The sequence below is a fragment of the Brienomyrus brachyistius genome, chromosome 9 (genome assembly GCF_023856365.1).
Source record: "Brienomyrus brachyistius isolate T26 chromosome 9, BBRACH_0.4, whole genome shotgun sequence".
NCBI classification, from domain to species: Eukaryota; Metazoa; Chordata; class Actinopteri; order Osteoglossiformes; family Mormyridae; genus Brienomyrus; species Brienomyrus brachyistius.
The window spans coordinates 25,555,653-25,576,604 of NC_064541.1; the positions used below are offsets into that span (position 1 = coordinate 25,555,653).

General features: G+C 44.6%; 1 protein-coding gene across 2 annotated transcripts in view; it reads left to right on the forward strand.

The window, feature by feature from the left end:
- LOC125748421 (serine/threonine-protein kinase Nek11-like) overlaps positions 1 to 18,606 on the forward strand; it is a 38,481-nt gene extending 19,875 nt beyond the window's left edge. Inside the window, exons 7-16 of one of the 2 annotated variants that reach the window (XM_049024497.1) lie at positions 528 to 677; positions 1,436 to 1,514; positions 2,198 to 2,256; positions 2,954 to 3,061; positions 3,367 to 3,460; positions 4,298 to 4,406; positions 8,793 to 8,899; positions 11,398 to 11,461; positions 12,017 to 12,104; positions 17,983 to 18,606. In XM_049024497.1, the coding sequence (XP_048880454.1) occupies positions 528 to 677; positions 1,436 to 1,514; positions 2,198 to 2,256; positions 2,954 to 3,061; positions 3,367 to 3,460; positions 4,298 to 4,406; positions 8,793 to 8,899; positions 11,398 to 11,461; positions 12,017 to 12,104; positions 17,983 to 18,184 (1,060 nt within the window). In that variant the 3' untranslated portion in view covers positions 18,185 to 18,606. The remainder of the gene's footprint in view (positions 1 to 527; positions 678 to 1,435; positions 1,515 to 2,197; positions 2,257 to 2,953; positions 3,062 to 3,366; positions 3,461 to 4,297; positions 4,407 to 8,792; positions 8,900 to 11,397; positions 11,462 to 12,016; positions 12,105 to 17,982) is intronic. The other variant, XM_049024498.1, reaches the window with a different exon arrangement.
- Positions 18,607 to 20,952: the final 2,346 nt, after the last annotated feature.

The following is a 20,952-nucleotide window of genomic DNA, read 5'->3' on the forward strand; positions in this document are numbered from 1 at the left end:
CTTCCCGTGTCTCATTCCAAACGGCTCCAGTAGCTCGTGCCGCCAGCCTCACTTGTCTGATACCGTATCCTTGCTCTTTGTCTTTGTCAAGGTTACCTGTATGGAGATATTTTTAGCACCATGGTGCAGAAAATCTGTATTGTGACAGTGTGCATGAGTCGAGTGGCCAGATTGGAGCACCTCTCCATATCTCTGATGGTCTGAGGATCCTTTGATGCATTGCAAAAGCCTCAGATAAACCTGTCGTACTTATCGGAATAATCTTTTACTCAGTTCTAATTATATGACTTATATTTACGGAAGTTCTTTGTTCAAGGGTTTGGTAACTGGATAAAATGCATATCCTCTACAAATATTTTTGGGAATGGTCAAACACGAGAATTTATGGGTAATCCATTCCAGAGAGTGTGTTTAAAATATTGACATACAGGGAGGGTGTTTGAGACCCCAGAACTTTCAAAATGACCGTCTGGCCTGTGTGAGATTTGCCCTATGACATGGGCGCCTCCTGATGATGTCATATTCAGGTCCCTGGGTTGCCTCCTATACGAGATGTGCAGCCTGGAGCGAGCCTTTAAGGGCCACAGCTTTCTGTCTGTGGTGATGAAGATCTTGGAGGGTCCTGTCCCACCCCTCCCCCAGAGCTACTCCAAAGAGCTCGGTGCCATTCTGGAGGGGTAAGTTTCAACCCCCCCACACTAGGAGTTACCTGTCATGTCTTCTGTGTGATAGCATGAAAGGCAGACTAAAGGCAGTTTGGCTGCGACACAATGTATATAGCATACAGACAGGGACAAGAGCTTCACTTACCATCAGGCTGAGTGTTAGATTCCCTGTTATAAGCGATTTTGAAGGGGGTGTGATTGTTGGTGCCAGATACAGTAGTTCCAACAACTTAAAAACCGCCACCCTCTGGGATCTTCACACAGTGCTGTGTGCAGAGTTCATCGAGAACGATGCAGTAAACAAAAAACATGCAGTCAGCCGCAGACACCTTGCTAATGAGAGAGGTCAGTAGGGATTGGCCAGTCTCGTTAAAGCTAACAGGAAAACTATATAAGTGCGATAATAACAGCTGCAAGGTGGTGTGCCAAATGACGTCCCTGAGCCGGACGTGTGTCTACCCTCGCAGCAGTTCTGATGGCAAAAGTGGGTCGCCATTGGTTTTTATTTTTATTTGATTTATATTTACATAAACATATGTCAAACAGATCAGCACAACATACTGCTGAAATTTCAATTAATTAAATAAATCCAAATTACTCCAGCAGTATATTTGTGTGGAAAGAGTCGAATTCCAGCATGGATGATCTGGTTTTGAAAGAAAAATCTGGAACATATACTGTAGTGTTAGGAGGCTTTCCGTATCCATGGCAACGCTGGTACCATAGCGAGTAGTGAACATGATGGGACTGCCTCCCCTGTGTCTGCCCAGGATGCTCAGCAAGGACCCGGCGGTGAGGCCGTCTGCAGCTGACCTTCTGAAGATGAGCTTCATCGAGGAGAACATGCAGGTGGGCTCTGGTCAACCATGTTGTAGTCAAGCATCAGTAGTTTGAGTTTATCGCCATCTGCAAGTCCAGTTCCTTAATTTGCAGATCCACTCCTGCCACATATGGAACAGACAGCGTAGGATCAGACTCTAAAAGTGTTTGTGCCATTGAAAAGCCTGGTTCTGGCCACATGGAGCAGATACATATCCATCAGCAATACATACACCTTCCTAGGACATGTGAGCATGGGCCTGTTTCACAAAGCAGGATTTCTTGTTTAGCTGGATAACTTGTTGGATTTATGGTAGCCTGGGCTAAATGTAGAGAACAAAGAAAAAGTCCATCCAGTTCAGACTACCTTAAATCCAACACGTTATCCTGCTAAACAATAAATCCTACTTCATGGAATACCCCCGCTGCTTACTTCATGGAATACCCCCGTTCCTTCCGTCCAGAGTGCCCTCATGCCTTTCTGTGCAAGTCTCTCGTGTCCTGGGGTTCATCCTTAACTGTACAAACTGTTATCTCTACTTCACTCCACTGTGAGCGTCACCATGTACTGACGCCATCTACTGGTCTATAAAGAAGGACCCTAACAGAGCATAAGCAGCAGGAACAAGGTAGTCTGTGATGCCGGAGGAGATGTAAACAAACACTTACATGTCCTTGGATGCGGGTGTTGCGTGTTTCTCTCCTCTCTGCAGAGTATAAGACTCAAGATCTACAGCAAGGCGCAGAAATGCGAGAGACACGCTGGCGTCATGTGAGTACCCCTCCCCCGCACCCCCGCACCCCCGCACCTTCAGCTGGTGCATCATGTGACAAGAGGAAGCTGGCTGTCAGCAGGGACTAAAAGTAACCGACGGCAGGCCATATGCCACGGCTGCGTGTGGCAAAAGGGCTGACCAGGAGGCCCCGGTGCGCGCCGCCTCTTAATTAACATGCTGCTCACTCTGCATGACCCTGCAGCCAGGCTCCAGTCCTCCTCAGCCCTAACGCGCCGCATGGCCGGCATGCAAATCACAGTGTGGCTGGGGACGAATCAAAATAGCACAAATCGGATTATCGCAAGTTGGTTTGCCTGTGGAGTGATGTCCCTCTGAAAGAATGCATTTTCTGCTCTTTTCATATTTGTATGATTGTGTGTATAACACACGTTTGGGCAGTAATCACATTCAGTATTAGAAAGGTGTCTTGAATATTATGTCTTGAATATTATTATTATTATTATTGTTATTATTATTATTAGTTTTTCTTCACTGGTATGTAACAGTCTTCATGACTGTACCTTCTGTCTGTGTGTTGCCAGTTTATTTTTAGGTTTATTTAACATTGTTTGTAGCCATAGAGTTCAATGGCATCTCCTACATACGACAGTAACGTTTGAGTCTCAACCCCCCAAATCCTGTGGTGGCTCCCTGTCTTGTCTGATGCTCCTCCACCCCATCTCACTCCCCTAGGCAGAAGACAGTTCCTTTGGGGCACTCAGACGTACAGAAGATGACCCCCCGTGAGAGGATGAGGCTGAAGAAGCTACAAGCTGCTGATGAGGAGGCCAACAGGTTTAAGTATGTGGGGATATGCCAAGGGACGGGGGGGGATGACATCAATGGCGATGAAACACACTCACCGCAGCAGGATTGGGCAGTTAGAATCAGTGTGGCCACAGGCTGTGCTTTTATCTGGGAGCTCCCAGCATGCTGAGTGTGACATGAAGAGCGCCACCTTGTGGGCTCCAGGTCTTACTTAATTTTGTTCCTCATATCGGGCGCCCATTAAACTCCGCTGCAGAGCTCTGCTGGACAGACAGAGAGAGTACAGGTCACACCCTGTCTGTAAAATAAATGTTCATCAGCATCTTCTGACACAACAGACATCTGGCAGAGGAGAAGTACGAGGAAAACTGTCGACGCATGCAGGAACTGCGGTGTCTGCATTTCCAGAAAGTCAGCGTGGATGTACTGAATGTAAGATTATTATCATTAGTTTTTGGATATATGCTTACTCAACTTTTGGATATATACTTAATATGTCCTATTTACCCTAGTTCAGTACTAACTATACTCTCAAATGCTCCACAGGAGCATTCTCTAACTGAGTACTAACTGTACTCCCAGATGCTCCACAGGAGCATTCTCTAACTGAGTACTAACTGTACTCCCAGATGCTCCACAGGAGCATTCTCTAACTGAGTACTAACTGTACTCCCAAGTGCTCCACAGGAGCATTCTCTAACTGAGTACTAACTGTACTCCCAGATGCTCCACAGGAGCATTCTCTAACTGAGTACTAACTGTACTCCCAAGTGCTCCACAGGAGCATTCTCTAACTGAGTACTAACTGTACTCCCAGATGCTCCACAGGAGCATTCTCTAACTGAGTACTAACTGTACTCCCAGATGCTCCACAGGAGCATTCTCTAACTGAGTACTAACTGTACTCCCAAGTGCTCCACAGGAGCATTCTCTAACTGAGTACTAACTGAACTCCCAGATGCTTCACAGGAGCATTCTCTAACTGAGTACTAACTACACTCTCAAGTGCTCCACAGGAGCATTCTCTAACTGGGTACTAACTACACTCCCAAGTGCTCCACAGGAGCATTCTCTAACTGAGTACTAACTACACTCCCAAGTGCTCCACAGGAACATTCCTTAGCCAAGTATTAAATACATCTCCATTTGCTTTTTGTGATTTACATGCCCTCCACAAAGCATATTTCCTGGACCTGGGCATATGTCAGTGTCTTTGTGTGTGGGTTTTGGCCCACACTCCCCTGACTGATTCCAGCTGTAATTTTTCAGGAAAGTACAGAGGCAACTGGCTCCCATATCACTGGGTCACTGGGACAACTAGATGTGATGGGTGACCAAGATCCAGGCGCTCTAAGGCTTTCACAACTGGAAGGCGATGGTGAGATGTGAGAGGTGTGCCTAGAGAGGGATGGAGAACTGGGGCGGGAACATCGATACTTGGAGTCCAATGCCAGCGTGATTTCCAGGTGCTCTCCTGAAAATATCTATTTAATTGTTGAAATGACAGATGTAATGATAAAATGTCAATTTCTAGGATACCTTCATAGAGTAATGTAATGGGTGCAAACGGTTTTTTTAGTAACGCCATGCACACAGTGATAGCACTTGGCAATATAAAGGCACTTGCATTTTGCATGACAACTGGGAAGAGAGGGTGTAAAATGGTGGCAGACAAGTCCCATAATGCACTGGGGCCCAGGTCTTACTTGATTTTGTTCCTTATATCGGGCGCCCAGTAAACTCAGACAGAGAGTACAGGTCATGCCCTCGCTATAAAATAATTGTTCATCAGCATCTTCTGACACAACAGACATCTGGCAGAGGAGAAGCATGAGGAAAACTGGTTGAATGGGTTCAGTGACGGCATGTTGGCGTGGGCGCCGGTTGTGGGAGATGATGGTATCACACTGTGGCTGTAGTTTACAGTGGATCACAGCACATGCTGGCTGTTTCAGATGCACTTGAAACCTTCCCATTGTCGCAGTCATGTGCTGAGAGTTAGTCACACCCAGGCTGATGAGAAACCAAAATATACCTTCAAAGGTCACCTTCAAAAAGGGTGTTTGATGCCACCAAGGCTGCCAGGTTATTTAGAGATCAAACTTCCTCCTAAAAATGATGAATAAGTTCAAACTTCTTGGCTGGACACTAAGAGCTTAATGATACTAACATGTTATCCTTAATGATACTAACATATTATCCATTATGATACTAACATGTTATCCTTAATGACACTAACATGTTATCCTTAATGATATTAACATCTCATCCTGCTGTTATTTTGGAATAAAAATATCACACATAATTTAATGAAATTGCAATTTCAAAAACAATATAAACTCTGTGCTCCAATCAAAGCCGGCTACTATATCAAAAAGCATCCCTACGCCATCCCTAAGGCATACCTACGCCATCCCTACGTTGTCCTTACATCGTCCCTACGCCATCCCTACCTCATCCATATACCATCCCTACGTCGTCCCTACGCCATCCCTACGTCGTCCCTACATCATCCCTACGTCATCCCTACGCCATCCCTAAGGCATCCCTACGCTATCCCTACATCATCCCTAAGACATCCCTACGCCATCCCTACATCATCCCTAAGACATCCCTACGCCATCCCTATGGCATCCCTACGCCATCCCTTCGGCATCCCTATGCCATCCCTACACCATCCCTACATCATCCCTACGCCATCCCTAAGACATCCCTAAGGCATCCCTACGCCATCCCTAAGGCATCCCTACGCCATCCCTACGCCATCCCTACGCCATCCCTAAAGCATCCCTACGGCATCCCTACGACATCCCTAAGGCATCCCTACGACATCCCTAAGGCATCCCTATGGCATGAATCCTTTAAAGCCAAACCCTAACCCTAAAGCATTCCTAAAGACCCGTTGCGGGCTGTATGGTATGCAAGGTGCCTTTTCTCTGAAAACTACAGCCTATATTTCCCACTGGATGTAGCTACAGTTCAGAAACTGCTATATATAGTCAAAAAGGAAAAATATAGGCACTAATACTAATGCTAATGTTTAAATGACACTTTAATGTGTCCAATGAACGCATACTTCCCATAGAAATCAGTTTCACTATTAGGGCTGCAGCTGATCTGCATATTCAAACCCGATTGCCTGTGTTATTATAATAAATCACGCATCAACTTAATGCTTTTTTATGGATAACTTGATGTACGGGATGTTGACTGGAAGGCAAATCAGCAAAGTTTTCAGTTTGGGCGTTAATGCCATTTCTGTCAGCGCTGTAACCCTATTGTTTTGCCTGCTGCTGAGAGCGATGGCATCGAAAACTCTGTTCTGGAAACTTCCCTCCAATCACAGTCAGAGCAGCTAAATGATTATTGATTGTCTTTTTGGGCCTGTAATCTTGTTACCACATTATACACCTACAACACACCCACTGAGTCCATCTGCCCTGATCGCCTTGTGGCAAAATAATTGTAAGAAAATCTGCCTTTCTTATGGGCAGATGAATTGATTAATGGTGTGTTTTTGTTCTACATAACTGCATGCTCCATTAGTGTGGCAGTGTGGTAACTGGGCACTACATGAATGCCTGAGAAGTGATACGTCTGTGCACAGATGCTTAAATGACTATGTTTATTTGCAGGTGAATTCTGCAAATGCTTATGGTGGTAAGCGGTCCGTGTTTTCCGGTTAGCCTTCAGCATGTTGAGCTGAATACATGGTGTTGGACGTTTTATATTTGTTTATATATTTTTTTAATTTACAAAACTGCTTCATTGTAAATATGCATTCAGCCTTTCTTCACTTAAGACCCATGATTAAGAATGACGGCATTAATTAACTAACACAGCCATCACTTTCCCATTTCCCGCGGCCATCTGCAAAACATTTTTCTCATTCATGAATTGATTTACTTCACATTTTAAATCAATTACAAACTGCATGTTCTGCACCCTTCTGCAGCGATGCTCAGTGCTCCCTGCTCCCCACTGCCAGATGAGCATCTCTGCTCCTCTCCCGAGCCAAAAGAAAAACACGCTGAATTATTCACTTCTGCCGCTATGCCTTGAATCCTTTAAAGCCAAACATGTGACTTCCACACAAAATGACCGGCAAGTGACCCGGGTTAAGCTCTGTATTCATGACTGTGACATCACGGCCTCATCTTTAACTCTTGCGCCACCTGCATGACAGTTGGGAAAGTACAACAGGAGTGGGTAGTTTACTTATTCAGATCATTTTTCTTATTCAGTTCTGCTGGAGTTTGCCCTAGTGCTCAGTCAGCCTGAACAATGATCCTCCTCTTTTTATCTAAACTGACTGCCTTTCGCTCTCCATTACGACCGATGTTGACGGCATTGTTATGCTCTCTCTCACTTCTCAACCTGAAGGTGCACCACTCATCCTCTGTGATGGATCACTTTGCATTTCTTCAGCGTTCATTATATTTAACGAGTCTGTGCACACTTCATCATTTTAACTAGGTCTTTTTATAAATCTTTTTCTTTCCTCTGTTCTGCACCACCTGGTTTGGTGTACTCCAGCCAATTTATTATGGATGCCAGTGTCTCTGTCAGTTAGGTGCATTACAGAGAGTATTGGCACCGAAGCTTATCATCCTGAATTCTGCCTAGACTACCCACCCCACCATTACAAGTATCAACCATTACACCCTTGACTTACCATGCACACACATGCACACACAGACACGTTTGGATTCATGTCTAGGAATTGTCCAGGAACGACAATCTTAGACTTAAATCTTAAAGTCATAAAGATTTAAACTTCAGGCTATTTTAGTTTTTTGATTGCAGTCACAGATTCTTATAAAATTGAGGTTTATATTGTGGGGACCTGAACAATGTCCCCACAGGCGAAAAAGTAACAGGTTTTACTTCATGGCTGGAACATTTGTGAGGACTTCTTGTAAATACCAACCTCCCCCCTCCCCCCCCCCCCCCCACCACACACACAGACACAGATCACCATCCTGGCTGCTGGTCATGGAGCCCCAGGCACAGACTGACCTTAACAAAGACCCACCCTGATACGGATGACTGGACATGCAGACACATCCCACAGACTTTTCCTGAGTGTTTAATTGCCTTTCAGTGGCTCACATGGACCCTCCCCTGAAGATCACCCTCGCAAGCTGGGCTTTTTTCAGATGCTACTGTATCAGCATTTTTTAAAAATTCAGTGACTAATATGCCGATCCCTCTTGCTCGCCTGGAGGGGGGGGCACACTCTCAAGGCCACAGGTTGGTATTGATACCGTTTAACACCTGCGCTCTCTTCACACTGATTTTGCTGACACTAGAAGCACATGCTAACGTTCAGTGTGAAAACGTGGATTAGCCACAGCGCTGCATCCTCGTAGGTGGAGCCCCGCTACTCTCTCTGGGAAGCTAAACCAACAGACGCTTCCTGCGCCATCGTGGCCTTGACAGCTCATTCATTACGTCCGCACAAAGCGAAACAGCTGATCATATTTCCTCACATCAGCTGCACATCCTGTCCACACCAATTTCCCCTGTAATTGTATCCAGCAGAAACAGCTAGAATGGATGGCGGCAATATGGCTGACCCCATCAAATGCAGCTTGCAGTGAAACTCAGAGGACATGGCTTAGCTTTGATTTCTCACTGGCGTTTCTCATCATCGCCTCTGACGTTTCTAATTGACGGAAGGGACAGCTCCCCTCCCCCCACCCATCTGATGAAGCTGCATTTATAGGAATACCGATTAGCCTGTTAACATTTTTTTTTCTAGAGATTCCAGTGGACCCCCAAAAAGCCGAGGCCCACTATAATGAGGACGGGTTTGAATCTTGCTCCGAAGAGGATGACGAGGCTGATGAAGAACTTACAATTGGGCAGGTATGAGAACAGGATGGACTGATATGATGCCCCTAGACTGACCACAACGTTTCAATGTCTAATCATGGACTTGCTTTATTTATCATAGAAGTTGCTTGTTTTGTTAAACTCTGTGAGTTAAATGTTTAGAAGAGAGTCATTTAGTCACCTTGAATCATGGACCCTGAGGGATTTCAGTGGTTGGTGTGGACATAATGAGTATCGGCTCTTAATGTCTTCATAAGGTGTGGCTGCATTTAGATCCTGTAATGCTATCCTCAGGGTCCGAAGAGAGCCTGAGTAGATGTCCGGATATCAGAAGGGGGATATCGGCTGAGGACATATTTCCAAAATTCATTGGGACACAAATTGTGTGCTCAGAAAATGCAAAATTATACTTAGAAAGAGAATTAAAATGGCTGGAAAACTTTTCCCATGAAGAGATCTGCCAGTCTGTCCCTTAGCATGAGAGTTCCATGCCTTGTCTGCTTTTGCTGGGGAGCATTTGTTTGCTTCACTGAAAAAGCATTTCAGGAGATGGGGGGGTTGGTTGGCCATCTCTCTTTCACATCACCCAATTATTTGTCTACAGTATCACAAAGGCCTTGCAAGAAGGAGATATTAAAAGTGAAATATAACAACAGTTTACAAAGAAAACTCCTGAAAGCCAAAAATAATGGAAGCTCTAGCTCTCTGACAGGGGGATTTGCCAGTGATTCCTGCCTGTTTGGAGTGGGGAACATCTATAACCTTCAGGGGCCTGCATCTCCAGCAAACTGGCCACGTGTACAGACACTGAGGGTGGACAACAAGGAGATCAGCTCAGCTTTAAGCTCGCCGAAATTTCCTGTCACTTGGTTGCCTCACAGACCCATATAAACAGCAAAGATGAGATAAGTCAAGAGAGAACCTTGGCAATCACCCAGGGGCCCTACAAGAATAAACAGCAGGGTTGCAGTACTATGTGCTCAGGCTTTGAATTACTGCTGCCCTCAAAGAAAAAAAATGTAATAATAAATAAATAACCACAGAGTGTCCAATGCATTGCAGGTGGTACAGGTCAGCTGGAAACAGGCCGCTAAACATGGAAATGTGTGTTCTGTCAGGGCTGAAGCTGGTACCCTCCACGCTTTCAACTCTCACAACTTCCTGCACACAAATAATGCCTTCGGGTTCACACTGAGGCAGATTGGGGCGGGGGGGGTGAAGGGGTGTGATTCACTTGGCACCAGCCTGCTTGTTCCTCACACATGCCCTTCCATCTTGATAAGAATAGTAATACTTACTACAAGTACATAGGAATAGGGATGTTAATACTCGCCCAGTCAGAGGATTCACACTAGCGACCTTCTGGGCATAGACAATTAACCTGCTCAGCACTCCATGCAGTGTATCTGACAGGCTCCAGTAAGGATTGTACTCACAGCCCCTGCGTTACAAGACTGATGCTCAAACCACTAAAGGGCGCTTCTCCACTGCACCATGTACGGTACTTTCGATACTTCCCCTTTTCCATTGTCTTCCAGACGAGAACCAGTACCAAAAGTGCCCAACCGGCTGGGGTACGTCTTGGTGCTTTGGGGTGGGATTTGCTTTGTCGACTGGTTCAGTACCAGCCTGCCGCTGAAACACAAAATAAACGCTGCCTTGAAAACAGATGTGAAATAATGGTAAACAAAGAAAAAAAAATGCGGTTTGTAAGAATAGATACATCAAAAAGATCCAGATGGCATGACAAGAAATTAAAAAGTATTTTGCTGAATACACTAATACTAATAATAATTTAATATACTAGTGATTTGATTTTGTTATAAATATAGCGATGTTATTTAGTTGTAAGAAATATTGTGGTATTTATTAAACAAAATAGGAGTTCATAAATTTCCCATAAACCTGTTTTTGAGTGTTTTAAAAAGCAAGGATGAAAATGATTGTGAGGAATGTATGCAGCGCTCATGCAAAAGCAGCGGAGGTAAAATTTTAAACAGATTTTTAAACATATTAGAATCTATAAAAGGAATAATAATTAAAATTGCAAAGTTCGCTGTTTTTTTTCAATGACAGAGTAACAGAGTAAAAATATTTTTTCGAAACGCTACCCACTGCACTTTAATGTCCGAATTAAAAGTAAGAAAAAGCCTGATCTTAATACAAGAACTGGATGTGCATAGCATGCGATGTTGGTATTAATATTGCACATCGCCAAGCCGTATAATATACTGCCGGCATTTTTTTAAATTCAGTACAAAATACCCGCCTCTAGCCGCGATGTCATTTGCCGCCGGTACCAGTTTTTACGGCAGTAGAAAACACCTTGAAGTATCATAGTTTTGGTACCTTCTCGAAGTACCAAAAGTTTGGTGCCTGGTGTGGTGGAAAAACGGCCTGAGTTATGGAGCGTTTGTTTTCTGGGCGTGATGCCTTCACTGAGGTACCTCAGCCAAATAATCAGGGCGTATCTGGCCTCCACTGTAATGACCCACTGAGTGGCCAAGCTGAGCTGTGTTCCTGTGTTCCAGCAGGATAGTGACCTGGAGGCCATGGTGAGCTATATGAAGAACATTCTAGGAGACCCCAGCACCGGTGAGTTACCATCACACTACATATTTACTGTTTAGTATAGAACTGCACACTATATCTGGGGGAACTTGAAGATACGGTCTGTAAAGTGCCACCTCCATGCTCTCAGTGTTTTTAGTTATGCATCACATGACACAAGAGGAGAGCATAGATTAAGCGACTCCCCCAGCAGAAGGGGGAGTCGCACTTAAGGCAATGAATTATTCAAATCGAGGCTGCAGCTTCAAGTGGTAACAGTGTCTTTGAGGAAGGTGTTTTATTTGGACTGTTTCAGTACTAGCTGCATGTTGTCCACCTCCACCTTACACTCCTCCAGTGCACTGCCTTTGGCGTGCTTAACCCCCCCCCCCTCCTCCAGTGCACTGCCGTAGGCATGCTGCACCCTCCCCCCTCTAGTGCACTGCCTTAGGTACACTTCACCCTTCATATTACAGCCTCTCATCAGTGAGGATCTTACTGGCTCATAAAGCCACCACAGTTTAGTTTGACACTATAACCATTCCACGTCTTGGTGACGAATGTAAAGTTATTGTAATGTGTTGTGTTACGTTTGTGCAGAGGTTCCAGAGAGAGGGTGTCCGAGTCCCCGTGCGCCAACCACGCAGGACTGCACCATGGCAGAGACACGCATGCAGCGCATCAGGGAGTGAGTCGGATGCTGGGATGCTGACTTGAACTCAAACTGCAATTTGCTACAATTTTTGCAAAAATGTGAAACTCTAGATCTCAATGACCATTCGACTATAACTGTTCAAATTAATAGAGTACAGAAATTTGGCTGAAAAAAAATATTTTGTAATCTTGTAATTCTTCCTAAAATCTTAAAGAAAAAAATTATGAAATAAAAAAAATGCAGTTCCTGAGTTTCAGCTACTGAAAATCAGAGCAAAATGCAAGTTCTGTGTCCTGTCTGCCTCGTGTGCTCATTGATACACCCTGCTGCCGTGTGCATGAATTTACAAGGAAAATGGGAAACTGAAAGTCAATTGGCCCTGTCCCATCCCTTTAAGACATTGGCCTACTATCATGTGCATACATTTCCAAGGGAAATGAGTAACTGAAAACTGATTAACACAGCTGAGCGCCTTTAAGACATTGGCCTGCTGTTCTATGAATACATTTACAGGGATGTTGGAAGCTGATAGCTGATTGGCATAGCCCAGCCCCTTTAGGTCACTACCCTGCCTAGTCAGTATGGATATTTATCATCATGGCTGCTTTCACTCTACCTTCACTGAGAGTTATGGCTCAGCACACATCAGAAGCGAATCCTCCCTGTCAGTCACTCCTGTTCTGCTTGTGGTCAGCCCCTATTGCAAGACTAGTGCTATGCTGCCACTCCTGTCATCTCTTCATGGTGAATCATAAAAACATCACTTCTGGCACTGCACTTTGAGATACACAGTCAACTCCCTGCGGGAAGATCCACTTGCTACCCTGCTGCATTGATCTGGGTCTGATTTTGTCAGCCACAACTGAGCCGAAGGCAGTGGTATCATCATAGTGGAGGAAGTGGTCTGTTACTGGGCCATCAACATACAGACCCAGTTTGACAATCCCAACAGAATCTTTGATGAAGAGATAAATCCTGGGTTAGTATGTTTGAGTGGGATGTTTTGAAAAGAGAGATGACCTGAAATGATGGAAGAGTAGAAGTTAAGGCCATCTGAGTTATGACCCAGTTAGGTGTTGTGGGTGCAGATGATAGGTTTTTGTCTTTCTTTGAGCTGGAATATTCTGGAAAGTTTTTCTATTGTCACACATCTGAGTACAGGGTCTTAACCTGGCATCTTGTACATGTAGGTTTCTTTCACTCAATCCTCTTTACTGGTAACAACGATGACCTTTTACCAACAAGTCTGTGATGCGATGACCTGTGGCACTAAAGCCCTGCCCTGTCCGTCAAGGGAGGAGGTGTCTGCTGTATCAGGAAGGGTCGTGATGACAGCAAGGGGACTGTTATTTCTGAGCACTTAAGAAGCCAGCCGATGGGGCACTGGGGTAAATTACACAATTCCCGATTAGCTCTCCTAAATCCTAAGGCATGACAGCCTTCAGGTCAATGATCCTGATTACAGCAGGGGGCAACAGCTCCTGTTTCCATTCCCATAATGCTCCTCTGGAGAGTCCGCGATGCCCTTGGGAAGGCAGCAAGATTACCAAACATTCTACACCTGCACTGTTGTGGTAACAATAACTTTAGCCATAATTCTGCCCGAGTGTGAATGACGTAGTTTGTACTGCACTTTAGATCAAGGTTGATTGTAGGATCTCTGCTGTGCTGATTGACCTGATTGTGAGCTTTGCATTGACAGAAAAGTCTCCACAATTTTTGGTTTTTGACCAAAGCATCCTTCAACCTGGGCTTCTCCTACGAATCCTGTTTCACCAGTAGGCCAGTTCATACTTATACGACTGTGATTAATCATGGTTTTACGTAGTTTCTTTCTAATAGCAGATTCTTGTCCTACCATTAGACAGAGGCATAACTCATAGAACATGTTTACCGAGAGGAATAAATGGAGAAAACCCAATTCAACCCATGCAGATGCATTATTACATTCCAGGTACAAGCTTACAGTAACCGAGCAGGTACTGTTAGCTCTGATAATGCTAAGTACTGTTAGGTCTGATAATGCTAAGTACTGTTAGCTCTGATAATGCTAAGTACTGTTAGCTCTGATAATGCTAAGTACTGTTAGCTCTGATAATGCTAAGTACTGTTAGCCCCGTTAATGATACTACTTTATTTCACCTACAGCCCCAGTTGGGGACTGGGTAGCGGTAAAAGACATTTATCCAAATTCCTCTTTAGTTTGACACCAATGGCATTAAAAGGCTTATGCATTATGGATATCTGGCAATCGATTTGGGTGTGTGTCTTAAAGGAGAGCAAGACGGAATGTGAAAAAATAAGGACTCCCACGTACCTGTGCCGGTGTAAATGGCAAGTATAAGATCATATTATTGAATAGAAAAGAGGCAGTCAACAGATGTATGGATCAATCAACAGCCAATAAAGAGAAACCAACTTTTTGAGTAAACAGGGAAGAAGCAGCCAGTAAATGGATGACTGTGAGTCCATCTTTCCTGCCTTGAGGCCTGTGCTTTGTTAGCAAAGAAAGTAATGTCACATTGCTGTAATAGCATGTCTACTTATGCTCCAGCATTTGATGTTTGATTAATGGAGATAACAGCACATGGACTCACTGATGGAATTCAGTGTGTGTGTCACACTTCCTCTCCCTCCCTGCTGTGATGGATCACTTGGAACCAGGAGAAGCATCTCTTCCAGTCACATCGCCATTCTTTTGACAGCCTGACTCTTTATCTACAAGCTGTGATTTAAATGGGCCACCTCATTGGCTGTTACATCCTCACATCCCCTGGGACACTATTAAGTTACCAGACATTTCATTTAGCCAGTGGAGGACAGAAACACTAACAGGAAAATGAGCAAGAGGATGAATGGGTAACATCCATCAGAAACCCAGAACCCATTCAGATGCTTTTCTTAAGCATTTAGTTCTGATTGTGCATTTGGGACAGTTGGACAGTAGACTGTGCAACATAGCTTTGGACCTCCAGCTATGACTAAGAGGCCACCACTTCCAGTCTTGGAACGAGAGATGTGTCTGTGAGAAGGATTTCTTGTACTGACTCAGGTCTGATTACTTCTTAATGTCCTTATTGAGGCATGACCACTTATTTGTGACAGAGGTCAGATCACATATCAGTTCCCTCACAGAGGTCAGATCACATATCAGTTCCCTCACAGAGGTCAGATCACATATCAGTTCCCTCACTGAGGCCCGATCACGCGTCGATGCACTCATAGGTGTCGATGGTGTCATCGAGGTCTGATCACACATGTCAGAGCTGCTTCTTCCACTGATTGTGCTCATGTGCTGGTGCTCAGGTGGCTGCTGAAATCACAGCAACTGTGACCAGTGTACCAACCAGAAAACCAATTTATAAAACTTGAGCCTAGCAAAATTCAGTCCTGGAATTAACTGTATCTGTTTCATAAGTGTAACAGTTTCTTCGCAAAAACCAATCTTAGGTTTTATAATGATTCATTTTGTGGCAAAAAAATACCTGAGATAGTCGTTTCCAGCAGGCTTACAGGGTTAGAGCTAGAAAACTTTGTAGTATGTTATTGTAATGACTAAAAGGATTGGGCAGAATGCAAAGCTGTGGGTATTTCTCAAAAGCAGACCGCAGGTCTCTTTCCCAGGGAAGAAGCATTTTCAGCCGAAAACAGTCTGCAGTGAAAATGATCCATCCTGATAAGTAAAGTTACAATTATAAATACGCATATGCTTCAGTCCGTTTACTACGGATATAAAATATGAAATAAATTACATATGGCCATAAAATCAATGCATTTTGTATTGTACAAAGTAGTGCAGTGTCAAAATGACTACTGCCTCCATTTACAGGCAATGCAAAGTAAATAGTCCAGTGGAAATGTAGTGTCTTTATGAAGTGGTGTGGAATTTTCTGAAAGATTTTACAAAGTGTTTGTGGAAATCCTGTAATATCACCCACTGTCTACACTTGTTAATGAGCGAATTTAGTACAGCCTTAGGCACCAGCTATGAAAATATCCACAAAAAGCTGAATCTGACCCACTCTGTTGTCCGTTATTAATCTATAAACAGCACTGGACTCGTGGGAATGTTTCCAATATGCATTGTGAGGAGAAATCTGCCTGATGCAACCGAAGATGTCATCCTAAGATTGTGTGACATTCTGACATTTGAGAACCCAATTCCATAGTAAGGGATGTCTCTTCAAGGCTGAAGTCTCCTAGTACAAAGTGCCAGTTTGTTTGCCAAAACAGATCTCAGTGACATTCGGGACATTGCCTTATGCTCAGCTAAAAATAAAGACCAAGCTTTATGGACCCAGAAAAGTTGAGTCACATGTTGAGAAACACATCATGCACATGGTTACATAAGAATGTGAATCTTTTTTGCTTTACTGTTGCTTTGAATCTCCCCTGCTTTGCTATTGCTTTGAATCTTCTCATACTGATGTCCATCCATCCATCCATTTTCCAAACCGCTTATCCTACTGGGTCACGGGGGGTCCGGAGCCTATCCCGGAAGCAATGGGCATGAGGCAGGGAACAACCCAGGATGGGGGGCCAGCCCATCGCAGGGCACATTCACACACCATTCACTCTCACACCTATGGGCAATTTAGCAAGTCCAATTAGCCTCAGCATGTTTTTGGATTGTGGGGGGAAACCGGAGTACCCGGAGGAAACCCCACGACGACATGGGGAGAACATGCAAACTCCACACACGTGACCCAGGCAGAGACTCGAACCCAGGTCCCAGAGGTGTGAGGCAACAGTGCTAACCACTGCACCACCATGCCGCCCCTTGTACTGATGTCTCTTCTGAAAACCGAGTGAAAAACGGATAATGGGTGAGCTTTACCAGGAGCTTTACCAGGATTTTTTGGCCAAGCAGTTATACCTTCTGCTTGAAGGTTGACATTGCATCAAAAATCAGAATTCCAGTATTAACGAGATCCCAGGCATGCATCACAATGTCCACAGAATATATGAGGTAAACATACAATCAATGCACTGTTACAAACACCAGACTGCAGGCAAACTATTTTCCGGAAAATTATATTGAATTTTGTTTTAGTTGTTTTTGTTACAGTTCACTTTGTTTTCAGTTTATTGGAGCAGAAATGAAAGCCATGCATCCATCCTGTAATCGCGTATCCTGGTCAGAGTCATGGTTGAAATGAAATTTCCCAGAATAAATTTGGAATTATTTCACTTCAGTATCACTTTGGCATAAATGCGGAGGTTGCAATTGTGTGTATGTTGCTGTGGCAATTTTCTCAGGGTCTCAGGGCCCCACTGCATGACAGGTGAGAACCCAGCCTACTGTCACCAAAGGTGACAGGCCAATTCGCTTAGCTTCTCCCCCACCCTTTCTCTGTGGGCCACTCTTGACACTGGTTATTTCGTACACCACAAAACTGACAGCTGTATCTCCGGAAATGCAACGTGACGCCACCTGACCTGGGGCGGTGGTGTAATCACAGCCGTCTCTCCAGCTAAGGGGTCTCACTCATTGCCTCCTTCGGTGGACCTGGCACCTGTCACAGATGATTCATATAGCAAAGAGGAAGATTTGAAATACTTGACATGCGTCATTGACAGACTGACCCGTGTCACACTCGGGGAACCCAGAATTACATACGGGGTTTATCAAATCTCATTATTGACTTACTGCAAATTCTTCAATAGGACCTAAGCAGCTGCGTGCCGTGAGGATTAAGTGAGTTTTTCTGGGTCTGTTTAATATCGCAAACCTTTATTTCATATTAGGGATTCATCTCTGCTCAGTCTTAAAATCCTTCTAGAACATGACCCATGTGCTTTGAGTGAGGTCCAGATGCAGAGTGGGGCGTAACTAAGTGTGTAAATTAGTATGGTGCACAAAGGATCACTTCAAATGCTAACATTCCTCACCTCCGTGTGTCACGTGGAGGTCCATCCAGAGGAAGCTGGGAGCTGCAGAGTTCCAGACCGTCTACAAGTACTTGAAGCAGGCCAGGCAGCAGCAGGAGAGTGAAGCTCGGGTGTGGGAGAACCTCGGGCACCTAGTGGACCAACCCAGCAACTGCTTTGAGGTGGACCAGCTGCTGTACTATGAGAAAGTTTTGCAGAACATCAGAGAGGGACACGCTTAACCAGGGCAGCTGCTCTACTCACCCACAGACACATCTTGGTCGCCATGATTTAGGCCCCCAATCTGAAATCTGGGGCAGTGGTAGTATCCACTTAACCAAAGGTTTACTAACAGGGTCACATGGGCTTGTTCTACTCCACCCTTCCGTAAATTTGTTTAAGGACCATGTGCCTCGCATATCAAATACTGACCCCCTCAGTCGGAGAATGTGACTGATGGGTAGCTGGAAAAACATGAGAGTTTCACATTTTTCATTTCCTGCACCAAATGTGTAGATGTGCAGGGGGAGGGTGGGAACTCGACTGTGCATCACATCGAACAGTAAGCACTGCAAAACAAACACGGCAAAACAGCATCTAGTCTAGGCCTCCGTTTTAATTGTATTTAAAAAGCAACATTTCACTAATGTACCGTACAGCTGTAATAAAGGATGTGCTGTGACATGCTCTTTCTGCTTCCTTTATATATTTTTCATTTCATCTGCCCTGAGGTGGGGAGGAACTGCAAAGAGAATGAGTCAAAAATTTTTTCAAGGCAGGCCAAAAAAAAAAAATCACAGGTGAGTGTTGTGTTCTGTGGGGCCGGCGGAGAATGGTGTCATATTCCTGTATGACGCTTAAGGGCATAACCTCAGAAGGGGAGGGGGGGGGGGGGGGGTGGTGCTGCCTCACAGATAGTCAACATGGGGAGATAATTAACCCAGTGGAACGAAACTGCCTTGGTGTCTGCTAAGACTGCCCACAAGCTGTTTGTCATACCTTGGTTTAAAACTTCCAACATGCATGCTATTAGAGATCTATGTGCTAATTGCTAGATGTGGCTTGTGCAATATAAATCCAGAAGGTGTAGCAGGTCACAGTGGATACCGTCCCATCCCACTTAATTATAGTTTAATCGCGCAACTGTTCATCCTGGCTTCGTCATCAGATAGGGAGCAGCCATGAGGTTAGTCAGTGTGGGCTTAGCTCTCTTTTTAAAAGCAGCAACAAAAATAGTCAACGGATCTCCATAATCATAGCAGAAGACTCACCATAGTCCTGAAAGTCCCCGGAACAGGAATGACTGGCAATAAATAGATGCTTAATTTGCAGGTAAGGTTGCTGAAGACAGTTAGAACCATGAATATTCATTTATCTAATAAAAAAAAAACATGATGAATGTCAAAGAACTTGAATTGAAATAGTTTGAGCAGCCAGTTTGAATGGTGTCAGAGGGCCTGGGGGGGGGGGGGGGGGTGAGTCAGACAGTCATCTGCTGAAGCCGTGCCAGCCTGTAGCTGACACCCAGACCCTCAGAGTGGCTGAAGCAGAACTGTGCTATTGCTACAGTGACAAGTAGCATGTGCCAGTCAGCAGGCAAACAGCCTCTGTTACGTTGCCCTTTCACCCTGCTGACGGTAGGACGGCTGGGTCCATGTCTCCAGCTTCACATCTGCAAAGTTTAACTCCAAGACTGAATATGTATGATGTCTTTTAAATGCTGCAGGAACAAACCACAGGCTGCGGTTTTTGGGAAAAGATAATTCTGCCTGTTGTCAGTAAGGTCTGTGCCTCCCTTGGCTGGAATGGTTAATGTTAAGGCTGAGGATGAACACGCTAAACATGCCCTCCATCAGCATGGAAACGCAGACAAACACAGAATGGCTTAGTATCACCACACCAAGTTACTTTACTGGCAGCTAAATGTGGAGGAATTTGGGAGAAAAATGAGAGGGTCCGTAATCCTGATGGTTTCACAGTCGGCAGAACCGTGCGGAGGTGGGCTGCCGATGCAGCTGCTGATCCCGCCTTGGCTCACAGAAGGGTTTATTACGCTGTATCGACAGCCTTTTGACAAATGTGGAGAGCAATACCTCTCTCCTGCGAATACCCGTCTCACTTTCAGGAAAGATGGTTTTAATAATCCCTCCTATTGATTCACCATTGTGTGCACCTGAAAAGGCCACTTACCAGTTACCTGGCTCCCCACGGCGATTCACGGGGGTCTTTCTGTAGACCAACATCCTCCTCACACCCTGCTGTGCCAGGCTGTGAAATATGATCGAGGGAAACAAGCATCGAGGCATAAATAAAAACTCATGAATTCAAAATCAAATCACCTACCATAAAAGGGTAAAGCACAGGCTATATACTATGAAGAAAATCCTCAGGAAAAGAGAACAGACAAAATAGTGGAGACACTGAATGAGAAAGGACTTTATGAAACAAGTGGCTAACAGATCCAACTACAACTGAATCATATTAGGCTGAATGCCATTAGCAGTATAGGTCAGTTATAAAGGGATCTGATCATCAGCACTTTGAGATTTGAGTGTGATATGAGGCAAGTAACAGAGATACTAAGAGGCCAAAAAGTCAGGGCCTGAGCTGCAGAATTATTTAATATCTCAGGGGAATGGGCTTAAAAATCACTGCGGTATATAGCAGGTCTGGGAAACCTGCTTCGGCAAAAAGGGAACAAAAGGGGAACAAAGGGGGAACAAAAGGGGAACAAAAGGGGAACAAAAGGGGAACAAAAGGGGAACATGGCAGCTCCTCGGCATTGAGAGATGGATTCCTAATGCTATACCGAAGCTGCTTATCAGCATAAAAACCCCCAAAATGACCTCAGACCTGATTCAGCACCTCTGTGACCCTGTCTGAATGAAAACTCTACACCATAAATGCAGAATCCCAACAGCATTTCAGTTCATGGATGTTTCTGTTAGTTACATCCTACACAAAAACACAGAGAAGGTTGGAGAGTTGAATAGAGAACCATGGTGATTGT